At 40.6% G+C, this 14605-nt stretch overlaps 1 protein-coding gene and 1 long non-coding RNA gene across 3 annotated transcripts; one reads left to right on the top strand and one right to left on the bottom strand.

The window, feature by feature from the left end:
- The first annotated feature begins 1407 nt into the window (after positions 1–1407).
- Positions 1408–14480, top strand: ctdspla (CTD (carboxy-terminal domain, RNA polymerase II, polypeptide A) small phosphatase-like a). Of its 2 annotated transcripts, XM_037279851.1 has the most exons (8): positions 1409–1730; positions 9076–9242; positions 9967–9999; positions 11237–11338; positions 12335–12391; positions 13018–13110; positions 13482–13667; positions 13752–14480. In XM_037279851.1, the coding sequence occupies exons 1-8, from the start codon at positions 1655–1657 to the stop codon at positions 13875–13877; spliced, it is 840 nt and encodes a 279-aa protein (XP_037135746.1). In that variant the 5' UTR covers positions 1409–1654; the 3' UTR covers positions 13878–14480. The 2 variants fall into 2 exon arrangements, with proteins under 2 accessions (XP_037135747.1, XP_037135746.1); XM_037279852.1 differs by lacking the exon at positions 9967–9999 and having other exon boundaries at positions 1408–1730.
- Positions 2476–5928, bottom strand: LOC119139294. Its single transcript, XR_005101338.1, has 2 exons — positions 5897–5928; positions 2476–3168 (listed from the first exon to the last, which is right to left on the bottom strand). It is a non-coding gene; the product is annotated as an uncharacterized LOC119139294 (long non-coding RNA).
- Positions 14481–14605: the final 125 nt, after the last annotated feature.

The raw sequence follows: 14605 nt of genomic DNA, 5'->3' as shown, positions 1-14605 counted from the left end.
ACTTTCGTCTCAGCTTAAAGGAAAAATCAAGCTAAATCACGCATCTGCAGATTCGCCACAAATTAACTTGTTTTAATAGAATAGGAAAAAAAATAGAAATTGGCACTCGAGACTCTAGACAACTTACGTTTTCGAAAATATTGTCTTTATTTGGCTAGTTACTTCATCTGAATTACTTGGGTGTTGTTAGGGTACTGTCCGCTAGATGTCACTAGAACTGCATGTTTAAGGCGCAGCGACTGGAGGTCATTGATTTACAATGTAATTCTAATCAATCTGTAAATCAGAATGCGTGGTTGACTTCACCCAAAAAGAAAACGAAGAAACTGTTTTAAAAAAACAAAAGCATTTTGAGGAAAGTTATAAATGGGGGGAAAGTGCGTGGATATTTTTATTACCCAGCTAAGGAAGTTGGTGCAATCTTTTATGTAATCATGTTTTTACATTTAGTTTTATTAGAAGGCTGCAGGAGAAGTTTTGTACTGAGCTAAACATTCAAGGCGTCTGCAAGCACGCCACATGTGCTTGAAGATAACGAGCCTGATCATCTGTGGTTTATCAAAGCAAATATCACAACCATATGTATTTTAATCATTCATCAATGTACGTGACTCCAGGCAGGGCCACTCAATTAGCTCAGAAAGAGTAGAGTCCAACTGGCTGTTAAAGGAATGACTCAGAAGTGAAACATTCAATCTTATCTTATAAAAGTAGAAGACATCAGGAAATAAATTCATCTAACAAAAGTGAAAGGAGTCACTGAGTGCCTTATGTGTGTTAGAATGTTATTAGGCTAGCAGACAAGTACTTCCTTTACTTTAAACATGATGGATAGATGGAACCTTCATTGTCCTGGAGTCAATTGCCCTGTCATATTTAAAAGTGACCCAGACGTACAATTGCACCATGTTACACATGAACGGTGAAAAGCTGCACCAGCGTCCTCCATTAAAAGTTCAGGTGAGGTCAGTCAGGGCTGGGTGGGCCTGTGCGGCACTAAAGTGACAGACAGGGAAGGTGAACTTGGACGTTGTCCCTGCTGGCAAAGAACCAGGGAAGCACTTTGGACTTATTCTCCTCCACAAATGAACCTGCATGAATAATGTTTGTTCATCTGTATAGGAGGATGGACACTTTAAGATGCATTCAATGCCACATGTGCAGTGATATATTGGTAATATACATATTTTCGTTTTTATGACAGCAACTGTGAGTTAATTTATTCATTTAATTATTTTTCTACCGATTCTTCTGAGGTTTTTACATAACGATGTATACTGAAAGTATGGGTGGGTATACCACGAGCCGCAGGTTGCCCACCCCTGTCATAGTATGGGGAGGGAGGGGGGGTTCCTGGGAGGCGTGGCTTTACAGTGTCAGGAGCACGTATAGCGCCACTTAGCTGTGGATGCGGTAACACAAATAAAGTGTGCACGGGGGAAGCGCACAGGGACGGAGTTATTTTTCTTCAAATATAGTCCCCCCCCATCCTGCTTAAATGTTGCGGTGTCCCCCACACGCATGAACGGGTCATGATGCAGCGGCCGGTTTGCAAAGTCTCCTGGGATTTGTAGTCGACTGGCTTTGACAGTCATGTTCGCCGAGGAATAACACGGTGCAGCCCCACGAAGGCACACCACATCTCGCTTTTTCCATGGACAACACGTCCATTATAACACAGGTTGCAAATCCCAAAGAGGAGGAAAGCATTTGCGCGAGTCAAGACAAAGGTAAGAGACGTGCATTCCTTGCTTTATTAAGGCACGCTTCCATGTTTTTTTTTTTTTTTTTTCCTCTCCGTTCACCGTGTGTAAAAAAAAATATTGCAGGGTGCAGAGGACACCGAATACTGCAATAACAAATGCTCGGATGCTACACCTCCGTTGTTGACATTAAACGTCTTGTTATATGTACCCCTTTATCAAAATATACTTGATTTAAACGATTTTGACATGTTTTCGCGTGTGATTGCACATAGCTGCTTCCTTTGCAACAGGGGGCGGGTCCTTTCAGTCGTTGTTTATGTCGCTTACTGACAAAAAATTGCTGGGTTTACCTCGAGTAAAACAAATAGATATGCAAATGTTGCTTGGAACCCGAAATTGTTCTTCCTTTGTGCTTATTCTAGTTTTTATTGTATTTCTATTATTGTGTGCAGCATGCAAAATTTGCGCTGTTTATAGTACAGCAGTGGAAAAACAATGTTTAGTTAATGTTTTTGTTTTTTTAACTCATAATATATATATGCTTCCACCCAATTCTCCAGTGCTTGTGTTTTTCTGAAAGAGGTTGATCTGAAGCTTTGTCCGAGCTGACTTTGGACCCAACAGCCCATTCACACTTACTGTATATTCACACTTATGTGCAATTTAGAGTCTTGATGAGATGTCATGTTTTTGGAATGTAGGCGGAAGGTAGACTGTCCATAAACATTTAGAGGGTAGGCAAATTTCACACAAGAAGCTTGCAGCCAACTTTGGATCCGGAATTTGAGAACAGAATTTATGACTACAAGACCAACAACAATGGTCCAGTACAGCTCAATGCAAAAGAATTCTGTACAAAATACATCATGTCCCCGCTATTAAATGAAGCATGACTGAATAACAAACTTAATCGACTCATTTTGAGGCCCAACCTGCAGTTTGGCGAATTTCGGCGCTGCAGATCATTGAAGGGAAAGGTTTTTGCACTGGAGTTCACCATGTGTCAGTGGCAAATCCTCCAGTGAGTTTTTTTTCGGGAGATTTTCAGTTTTCATTTACTTTGTCGCTAATCTGCGCAGATCAGTCTGAATGAGCGCTAAACCAGACGTTTCACGGCTGATGCGTTTTGTTTTGGCCGAAGTGCAAAGCCAGGGTGGATATCTCGGATTGTGCGATTTTAACACTTTTTTGTTTCCCTCTCTAGTTACATTAGATCTGATTGGTTTATCGTGTCGTGTATTTTCTTTATTGCAGTGTCAAAATATTGAAATGATGTCATAGTGAGTTCTGCAATTTACTTTTTTTTTCTCAGAGCGATTGTGTTTTATCAAGTAATCGTACCACCAAGTATTATCGTTATTGCTAACCAACTATCGCAAGGAGATCGTATGGCGAGTTCTTTTGTCCCGATGAGCTTCCAATGGGGGTCTTCTGGATCCAGGCCACATGTCATACCCCCATCCTGTGTGGGAGAAAAGGTCATCGTACAGCAGTCACCCTCCACTGAGCTCCACGTGAATCAATCTCATGACTCAGCGAATTCTCACTTGGCATCATTAAATAAACTTAATGCAGAATTTCACCATCTGCATCAACATGACCTTTACCCCCCCCCCCCCCCCCCCCCCACACACCCCCCATTAGTATGTGTGCAAGAAATATTTATTTAAGGGGTAGAGGAAGAACCCATTGAATTTTAGTACTGGTTTGTGGTCCAAGAAAAATGTTTGGATGATGTGTTTTTTTACATCCTACATATACCAAAAAAAAAATATGTATACATCTGGGTATCACTTAGAAATGTCCTCATATGGTGATTTAAAAGAATAAAATTCTAATTGATTCAAAACTTATTTATAATCATATAGTGATTTATGTATAGATTGTAATGCAAAATCCCATTGTAGAAACGTTCTCAAACTAAGATAACAATCTAAGATGACATACACACGATTTGAATCACGCTCATATTTTACAATAGGCTATTTCCAGAGTCCTATCAGTTTCATTCTGACTCGAAACGTTGTAGTAAGTCATTAGAGGCGAATTTTATTAGACGTTTGGTCAGGTGGAGATTGTATCTTCATGCATTATGGATGGCGTGAATTGAAGCAAGCCTGGGAATGATAATGTGCTTGGTTACCCTCTATAGAATATAACATCCCAAAGTCAAGCCGAGGTTACGTTTGGTGATAGACACAAGCACCGAATGAGATGTGGTGGATATTAAAAGTCTACACACTCCTGTTTGATTGACAGCTGTTTGTGATCTTAATGAGTCTAATATAATCCTTTCAGAACGTATTCTATTCTATCTACTCAATAGCTTTTCTTGACATTTTTCTACTTTCTAGCAGAAGCCTTAAGGTTTTTGCCCTAATGTTCTGTTCATCTTTGTGTCATAATTTTTAATCGCAAGCATTTCAAAAGCATTGAGTCGAGTTTTTATAACCACTATATCACAGACCCCGAGCAGATGTTTAATTCTCTTCCCAACTTTTTCTTTGGCGTCTTGCTCGGAATGATGCAACGGCCTGTAATAAGCAGGCGGACCCTCGCTTCAAAAGGCTTCGTGGAGAAGCTTTTGCTGTGATATCCCCACACGCAGATAGTTCTGAGTGGATCAGCCAATTACTCCAATCTGATTAGCCTTTTAGCTTCTCAAACCTGTCGGCGGACATGTCATGAAGAGAGCATAAGTCTTTATTTTAAGGAATTTGTCACACACAACTAAGGGGAAAATAAATAGTTGATTCGAGAGATTTCAATTTCACTTAGCAACCTGAAATTGGATAATTTGTTGATGTTTGGGTGCCTTTTTATGGCTTGGAGATCCAAATAGTCAAGTGTTTTTCATCATGTGTGCTTTCCACCCAGCAGTGGAGCTTTCCTCCCTCCACTAGATGCAAAGTCATCTCTGAGGGCATCTCAAGGCTACAAATGAACCTTCAGCCTTTAAGTGGTCGGGTCTGACGGGAAGCAAGCTGTTATTCATGAAATTCTCTCGACATGTTTTTTTTATGTGTAGGTTACCCCTAAAAATGCCAGGTGTAAATAATGAGGTGTCACGGTAGCGAGGAATTTCTTCTAGGCCCCACTGAAGGCTAAAAAAAAATGAGAACGTTTGCGAGGTTAGTATTTAGTATGGAAGGCGGCTGCGTGTCAATCCGAAACCGCCCCCACTAACGTCAATATCCCGATGGAGCGCTCTCCATGACAGCGAGCGGAATAGCGGCGCCCCTTAGTCCAGATTTATGAGTCTATTCCAGAGAAGAAGATGATCTCAGCGGGAAGCGTGTTTAAAAAAAAAACAACAACCAAACAAACATTTTTTCCCAGTATCGTACCAACTAGCTGATTGTGAAGAAGCCAATCGTGTGTCTTGTAAGCTCCGTGACTGATGAGCTTGTTAAACGAATGTGCGGGATCGCTCTCCGCCGCTGGGGATTGTTTCTATTTATGTCTTTTTACATGAAATTGAGTTCCACAATGCAATGTTTTTCAGTTGCAGTTTCTTTGACTATGATATACTTAACATACCATATTTTTTGTCTCGCTGAAATTAGTCCATCCTGTTGCATTAACCAGATGCACTTTAAACTTATCTTAATTGTGATTGGTTTATTCTGAGCACACTAATTAAAGCAGAGTTGGTGTTTTTTTTTTTTTTTTTATTCTCGATATTGCAGCCTCACATTATGATTTGATTATTTGTTCAGCCCTACTCTTATATAACGATGGGGTTAAAGTGCAGAGCGGCTCACTCACAGACATATTGACAAATAAGAGAACAAAAGATTTCCTTGTTTGATTTCACAAATGATGGACAGAGATCCAACTGTTTTTATCCAAGCTATAAAATGTTCCCTTTCAGTCTTTAAAACCATTTCAATAGTTCTTCTGATGTTAACACTTTTTTTTCTCAATAAGAACAGTCTTCTTTATTTAAATATGAATGGAATTTTGCTTCAAAGGAGACTGCCTGAATGAAGAGAAGTATGTATTTTCCTGGAAGTTGTGCAGAAGGAGGGAGGCGGGGGGATCCAAGGTGCTTACCTTGATCCCTTTTTATGTATTTGCTCTTTGGAGTGTGTCAGATGGGTAAGTTTGATGTTGCGAAACAACCCATTTCAAAATATCCTTGGATTTTTGAAGAGATTGTACTGCAGGATTCAACAAGATAGTCTCACCTTTCATTCGAAGCTGTAACACAATGCTGCACACAAGACATAAGACTATAATTAAATAATAATGATGCATAAAGAATTAATCGGTTCTAGCTTGCGTAAAAATAATTTAACCTCACACATCGCACAGCCATCCATCTTGCCATCGGTTAGGAAAACACCAAAGTGGATGTCAGCTCCGTGGGTGGGGAGGAACTTCACAGTCTGGTTGCGTAACTGTAGCGGCACAGTCTCATCGCGCTCATTATTTCTTCGCTGAGCGCTCAGTGTTTTAATCCCCCCACTACCACCACACACACACACACACAAACACACTTGCAGCTGTCAGCCCCCTTCCCCTGCCGTCGCAAACCTGCAACAGAAAACACATAAATATATCATACATCTTCCAATATGGCTCTCTAATGTGCACACAACCGAAGGAGCACCACAATGCCCAGTAAATTGGAGCAAAAAGTGTGGCAAAAACTCTAATTCATTGCATTCTATTGTGTTGTGTCCTATATTATAGTGTGTTAAAATTCATTAGAAATGTTTGTTGTTGTTTTGGAAGGATGGAACAGATTAATTGCATTTCCATTTTTGTCAATGGGGAAGGATGATTTGAGATACAAGTACTTCTAGCTCTGCTACTTCATGCACTGCTTGAACTGCATCCTCAGCTCATCTGACATCACTTGACTTGGCCCAGGTGTGTGTGTGTTTGCATATTGTGATGATGCACAGATGCTCGGGTGTTACAACTCAGCTTGTGTGCGGATGAGTTCAAGATTTTAGTAGGAGATCCATTCAAAAGATGAATCACTTCACACACTGCCAGAGACTTATTTTTTCTGTCTCATTTTACGACTTCATTGTTTTATTTGTTTTAACTATGTTGTTTGTGACTGCATTTTAACGGCGTCAAAGCAGTTCTCTGTGCTTATAATAGTTTTTTTGGTGACTTTAATCATGACAAATTTCATCACCCCACACATTCGTGTCTTTATACCGATTACGAAACATTAGTAGAAAACCCCACCCATTTCCCGCTTCCTTAAAAAAAAAAAAAAGGCGCAGAAGATATCAATGTCTGAATATAAAATTAAATAGATGAAAAAAATCAGGGATTCCCCACACTGGTGTATGTCCAGGTCTGAAAATCTAAACTACAGGATTAAAATGATTATCTCTGAAATACTGCCTGAGGCCATGTGGCATATATACCGACTGCAGCAAATATAGCATTGGAATCCCGCCGGCTCCGCTTGTATTTTATTTTGGTGTTTGATAAGTATACCATGCACGCAGCCGTGCCATTTCAAAGCGACCCTGTTTTTCCATCTGAATTATTAAAGTGACGGCCACGCAACTGACCTCTTTACCTGCATGACTGCTCAACCACGAGTGCCAAGCGGAAAAATTATTTGGATCATTTGGGGGAATAACTGAAGATTGTAGGGCAAAATATATAGAGAGAGAAAATATATTGTTATATTGTCGTTCGCAATACATGACAGAGAAATAGAAAGACGTAAAATTCGATCTACTCTATAATTAACTGGATTTACTGTTCCAAACATAAACAAGTCACGTCTTGTGCTTTTTAAAGCGACTGTAAACAAGGCCGTCTGAGCCAGACATAACCCTGGATCATATTCTCCTCTCCCTCTCGGAAGCCTGGCGTCATTCCAGGCTTTGGGTCACAGGGGTGATTATCTCTTCCTGTCAGGAATGCTGAGAATTTCCTGCTTTTTTTTTTTCCGGTCTTGTCGGAGGTTTACTCCGATCACGTGGCGCCCAGCCCGGGGGCTGCCATTGGCCGCTGTTGAGCTTCCCCCCCACTGTCGTCGACATTAGGTAACAGGGCGCTTGAAAGGAGTATGTGTTGGATCAAGTGTCTTCACTGTATTGTGCACCTGTTCCAATGAGAAATTGATATTTATGCAGATAATGTTTTTGTCGGAATGTGCTCTTTACGGATGATGCTCAGTTATGTTGTTTGTGTGCAAAGGAAGAAAGGAAGGCATGTTTAAATGATGAGAGGGTGGAACCAAAGCCCTTTCTTGGAACCCTCGTTCACCAACTTTTCCTGGCGGGAAATATACAAGTTGCAAAAATGTAGATAGAAGAATAACTTGAGGCCATCTGAGGGGGAAGCTGAATTCAAATGTCTTGGCGTGCGAAACTACACCCCTGGAAAGTGGCCAATCACAGCGCAATCTTGGTTGATGTGTTTTGGATAGGATAGTGGTTTTCTTTTTAAACAAAAACACAGAAGTGCCCATAGCTGGTATGATGAAAAAAAAGTGTGGAATGAGAAATCAGGTGTGTATTGATTTTTCTATCATTTATAATAAATTATAGCTAACTAACTTTTAGTCAAATACTTCTTGAATATCTTTTATTTTAATACTCTTTTATATTGAATACTGAATAAAATTAACCAATTTTAGGGAGTAATGTTACAAATAATAATATTTAGCACACCTATAGTATAAAAAAGATTTTTAGACAGCAATACTTTAAAATCTTGACTGACACTATGATTGAGGCATCATTAACCGTTTGTTATGTTAATTTTATGCTTCGGTGATTCCGATAACGTGGCCCGCTCTATATTTAGTCGCTTCGTGGGAAGGATCCGAATTGAGCAGTAGACTTCAAAGATGCCGAGAACAAAGACAACGGACTGCCCACGTCCTGTCGGATGTAGTCAGAGCGAGCCGGGGACGGTTGAGGCGTCAATCTGAAGGCGGCTTGAGCATGCATGGCTGGACCGCGTGTGTCACATGGTTTGATGAGCATGTAAATCACGAGGAAGCTTGATTCCATCGTGTGGCTTCTTGGTGCATAAGGACTTTGTCAAAGTAAGTTGAGGAGCTTCATTAAGACAAAAGTAGTCCTTTGGCACCATCATTTGGCATTGTTTTTGCCACGGAACTAATGCGAATCTTCATTTAGACAAATGTATTGCTTAGGCGCTGTTTGAGGCATCTTGATGCCAAGGAACAACGTCAAGTGAGGTGCTCTATAGGGTTCAAGTCTGAAGATTGACTTGGCCACTCTTGTTTTTTTTTGTGTGTGTCCTATTTGCCTAGTCTTGATCCCAGCTCTCGTTCTCATGTGGCATTTCCATTTAATGGATGGATGTTCTTTTTCACGCCTCACCTCTATCACCCCCACCCCTATTACTCTTCCAGTGTCCCAGTCCAACAGCAGCCTCAAGAAACACCGCAGTCGGAGCATTTTCAGCCCCTTCTTCTGCTGCTTTCGCAACTACAATGACTACCAGGTGGAACCGCCGGCCGTCAACAACAAGACTCATGCCCTGCCGCCGCCTCCCGAGGAGAACGGCGCTCCTCCCAAGGTGAGAACCATTTGTCTCTCTACGTGCTCTACGCTTACTGTTGCCAGGAGCTTGTTGATGTTTTTTTTTCTTTTTCAAGTCTTGCCGCCGCAAATGTTTCCAGCTGCTTCAAACTCGCTGAACCTAGAAGTTGTTTACTATCCTCGGCGAGCAGGAACAAGCTCGCTCACTGGCCATGTAGCGTTCGGCGCTGTCCAATACAGAGCACTTGATTTTTTTCCCACTTCACTCAAGCGACTAGATTTGACTTTGATTGTTCCACGATATCTTTTTTTTTTTTAATTTGTAACAGATTGGGCCCTCCTTGCTCGACCCCCTCCTTGACTCACATTTTGTCCAGTGTAGCGTGGACGTGTGAAGTTGCAGGCAGTTGGGGAAAGTGCAAAAAGCCCCCTAAAAAGCTCCAAACGCAATGAAAAATAACCCGGCCATCCCTCCTCGTGTTTACACGAAACATGTCTCGCGTTCAGGCGAGGAATGCGCGGGCCTCCAACCTTGCTGTGCAAAAAGTGGAGTTTCTGCCCCTCCCGCATGTTTGTCGGAGTCCAGTCCAGCTTTATTTGTCATTTGCAGGAACTCTGGCTCTTTTTTATTGACAAGCACCCCGCTCTCTCTCTCTCTCCCTTTCTGTGCATTTGTTGATTACAATATTGATGTTCTTGCAGCGTTTTGTTTTCTTTGCTCACTGCTCTCCTCTCCTTCCTCCCCTGTTTACTTTCTCCAGTGTGACCAGGTGCAGGCTGACCACATCCCCAGTGTATGTACTATCCTATTATTATTTTATTTTATTTATTATTATCATTATTATTATTGTTGTGCTATCCCATCTTGCTTCAAGCTGCATGTTCACACCCATCTATTCTTTGATTAATTGCCATTAAACTTTATAGATAGGCGTGGTATGAGGAAATAATAGAATAGAATGGGCCCTTATTCGTCTCGCAATAGGGAAATTCCAATTTTACAGCAGTGGGTTGGAGCAGCTTGCAATAATAAAAGATCAACAACAGAGAATTTTCAAACGGACTAATCCACTGTTCAACACAATGATTTGGCCTTCCTAGACGTTCTAATTATAGTTTTTATATGATAATATATATTGATTTTCTCTTGAGCCCAACTCCTGTCTGGTTTCGCGTTGCAACAACAAATGGATCTTCTTTGAACACTTGATTAAATGAAATCATCTATCTATTACAGTACAATCAATTGCCACTACGCTGTATTAAAAAGACCCGTGGAATTTGATAATGAAGCTTTAGAGTTGTTTTCGACCTGCATTTAACACATGGAATAGAATGTCATTGTGAAACTGCAAGTGATTCTCTCAGAAAAAAAAAAAAAGACATCAGAGATTCATGAATTGCAAAATGTGCATGCGCTGGCGTGTGCACGCGTGCCCCCTGTGGCTGTACCATCTGTCGCTTCACGCTTGTCTGTCAGTCTGCGACCTTTATGGCAACAAACCCGAGTGCTCCTCCTTTTTTTTTTTCCTTCTTTCCCGCACGGTCCCCGAAGGCATCACAGTCAAAGAGTCAATATGAGGTCACTTGAAGTAGACACTGTAAAGTAGAATCACAACAAGCACGAGAAGCTATCTAGTGGTTTGATTCTGTAAAATGCTCGAGTATATATATTTGGATATTCGATAAATATACGGCATTCATACAATATTTGGTCGGAAAACATGATGTCACTAGAGGCTAGAGTTGATCCATGTTTCAATTAATTTGTTCTTAATTTGAAAAGAAAAATGTTCTGTTCTCACCACTAACATCCAACATGAAACGCTGATCCCATTTAGTGGCAGAAAAATGACCTCAACACGAATCCGACTGTTTTTGACTGTGTAGTACGTCTTTTAACTTGAAATAATTTGATTTATTAATCGTTGATCAAATTTTCGTCGGTGTGTAAGCATCATTTCCTGTGATGAAACTGCGTGAATAATTCATTAAAAATTGTGTGTGTGTGTGTGTGTGTTGCCTCGGCAGCCTCCAGCCAAGTTCCTCTTGCCCGAGGTCAGTATAGCAGACTATGGCAGGAACTGCGTGGTGATCGACCTGGACGAGACGCTCGTTCACAGCTCCTTCAAGGTACGAACGGTGCCGTAGAACTACTTTTAATTGATCCCTTTTTCAATGTTTTTTTTTAATAATTGTTGTTGCAAAGGGCAAATATATGAGACTCGTTTTTATAATTTGATGCGTATGCTCCGCTGCGCAGCGTCTCAGTGGCGGACGACAAAGAAATATGTCCACACGGTGCATCGAGTCCACCCATTACTCAGAGTCACATGCGAGCAGCACGAGGTCACACGCAAACACACATGGGAACGTCCAGCAGGCTGTTTTGCTCTACGGATATGTCAAAAATCATCCAAACAAAACAAAACCAAACAAGTGATTCACGCTGCAGCTTCTTGTTTACACAACCGTGCCTGCGCTTCATAAATCAACAGGAAATGCTTTCAGGCGATGTTATAAATCAACGTGAAACTTTCTGTAGATCGACGTCTCGTTGGGAAGGTTCGTAGGTTGGAGCCATTTGACGGCATGCAAATTAGAATGCTGGACAAAAGCCACGTGTGTGGAACGGCGGGCAGAAATAGACATGTTACATAACGCATATAGAGAGTTATATAGTACTTGGTGTTATGTATTAAGAATGGAGCTGCGTACAACACTGGATGTGCTTGAAATTTTATGTGAGTGATGATATAAATTAGATTATGAATAAATTATGATGGCATGCAGTTACGTATATACATTTATGTAAATGCTTGCCAATCATTTGAGTAGTTTTGAAAAAAATAGTTTTAGATTTTAATGAATTATTTGGACTTATTTTTATTTATTGCGTCGTTGATTTTATCATTTTTTATTTGTTTTATTGTTTTTTTTTTGGTTACAGTTCATTTTTAGTTTTGACAATTTTCTTCCCCTTCTTTTTATCTCCTACCTACGTTCCCGCGCTGCGTCTCCTCCGCTTCTGCAGCAGAGTCTCTCTGGTGTTTTTCACCTCTGTGTGCCCCCGACACTCATTATGTGATTGATTGGATAACGCTGCGTCTCCTTGTGTTTGCCTCGCAGCCTATTAGCAATGCAGACTTCATCGTTCCGGTGGAGATTGATGGAACTGTTCATCAGGTATGCGCTCACATGCACCACAAATACCAGTTTGGGCAAACATTTTGTTTTTTTTTGCATCAATACACAAGGTAGAAGTGCACATATGGAGAAAAGACAGCAGAGTCATATATTCAAAATGCTATCTATTTTTAATTATACTTACTTTGAAAGAATCATACATTTTCTGTATTTTTGGGCATTCACATAATTATTTCCAATTTATTATAATTGTAGTACTTTATTTAAAATTGTACGATGTTTTGTTAGTAATGAATTTTTATATTTGAACTTATTTTATTTGGTACTTATTTTTGTACTTGTATTCAATTGATATTTGACATAATTTTATACTATTTGTAGCATTTATTATGTATGTATTTATTTATTATTCTTATTTATATATTTCCTTATTTTTCTTGTCATGAACAATTGTGATGGAGCAGCCATTGACATGTAGCTGCGACCTGGTTCAAGTAATCCAGGATAGGCTTTTTGCGTCAAACTCGGCCTCTTCTTGATTACTTGCACTCGGGAGCAGCGGCTATTCCCCGGACACCTGCGGAGGACCAGGGCAGCGGAGATATGGAATATTATGAAAGCTGTCGATTTTCTCATTTCTGGTGTAAACTAATATTGCGTTTCAGGTGTATGTGCTGAAAAGGCCTCACGTGGACGAGTTCCTGCAAAGGATGGGGGAGCTGTTTGAATGTGTCCTTTTCACCGCCAGTTTAGCTAAGGTCAATACAACAAGTCCTTGAAATAGCCTCACTAAAGAACATAAAAGCGGCGATAAAAATGTTATTTTCATATTTATAAAATGTATATTATATACAATTATATATAAATGTTCATTCCCTGAGATGGAGTCAATGCTGAGATTTCTTTTTCTATACATGCTATTTATTCAAGATTAGTAAAATGTAAAATAATACTGCATGATTTGAATGAGGGGAAATACCGCCATCTGGTGGACAAATGTATACAACAGTCAGTCGTCCAGTTTGAAATCCCAACAGTAAGCGGGTGTGATTATTTCATATTGTGACAAATTGCTTGAAAATGGCCCATAATGTCGTCTGGTCTGACTGCGCCATGTCACGCTTTCCAGTACGCGGACCCCGTGGCAGACCTCCTGGACCGCTGGGGAGTGTTCCGCGCTCGTCTCTTCAGGGAATCCTGTGTGTTCCACAGAGGAAACTACGTCAAAGACCTCAGCCGGCTGGGCCGAGAGCTCGGCAAGGTCATCATTGTCGACAACTCGCCTGCCTCCTACATCTTCCACCCTGAAAACGCCGTGAGTAACAACAGTTGATGTGCATCAAGATTTGCCTCAGTCAATTAACTTCAGGGTCGTTATTTTTTCCGGGGGGTCCCTCAGGTGCCGGTGCAGTCGTGGTTCGACGACATGGCCGACAGGGAACTCTTGGAGCTGCTGCCCATCTTCGAAGGCCTCAGCAAGGAGGACGACGTTTACAGCCTCTTACAGAGCCTGAGGGAGAGGTAGCAGGGTGCCCCCCCCAAACCCCCTCAAGAGACTTGATGTACATAATCCATGTTTATAAGAAGAAGACATACTTAAAACAAGTACTTTTTCTATCAAAGTCATATTTTAGTTACCAGAAGAAAAAAAAAAGTTTCGTTCCAGAGTGGGTGACGTTTTGGTTTTTTTCCTCTCCTGCAAGATGTTACTTTGTTTTCTCTTTCAGAATGAAGTGCCTTCATTACTGTGCTGGTTTCCTCATGTTGGGTAGGGGGTGCACTTTGTTACTCCAATAACCCCTCTCCCAGTCCCACTCCCAAAAAAAAAAAAAAAAAACAACAGCTAAGCTAAGCGTTAATCTGAATTATTGCCACACTATTTAACAAGAAAATGTGATTTTGTTGGATTAAATTAATGACGCATTACTCTTTTGAGTCACTTTGGTTCCTCGCAGATGATGAACACTGATTCAGTGTTGAGAAAAATATATTAATTAGCCTAGATGATGTGAAGTTCTATTTGTTGGGGGATTCAGCAAAGGAATCGGGTGCGTATTAATATAATGGGGGAAAAAAATGGAAATGGTACTGTACAACATGATTAAAGCTGCAAGTTTGCACACACTCACTTTGTGTCCTCGTGTGTTGCTGCAGAAGACTTTTGAAAACTAATCATGCCACTTCACTTATATAATTTTATTCATATTACAATTTTATTTCTGCCAAATTTACAGTATACATTTTACATAATTG

Source organism: Syngnathus acus, chromosome 20, assembly GCF_901709675.1.
Source record: "Syngnathus acus chromosome 20, fSynAcu1.2, whole genome shotgun sequence".
Lineage (NCBI taxonomy): Eukaryota > Metazoa > Chordata > Actinopteri > Syngnathiformes > Syngnathidae > Syngnathus > Syngnathus acus.
This window is presented reverse-complemented; position numbering and strand designations above follow the sequence as displayed.

What these genes read in the sequence shown, in the direction of transcription:
- ctdspla (XM_037279851.1), top strand. Translation starts at nt 1,655, where the DNA reads ATGGACAACACGTCCATTATAACACAGGTTGCAAATCCCAAAGAGGAG. An exon ending in AGGCTGACCACATCCCCAGT is followed by an intron (nt 10,000 to 11,236) that starts GTATGTACTATC and finishes TTGCCTCGGCAG; the next exon opens with CCTCCAGCCAAGTTCCTCTT. An exon ending in TTGATGGAACTGTTCATCAG is followed by an intron (nt 12,392 to 13,017) that starts GTATGCGCTCAC and finishes ATTGCGTTTCAG; the next exon opens with GTGTATGTGCTGAAAAGGCC.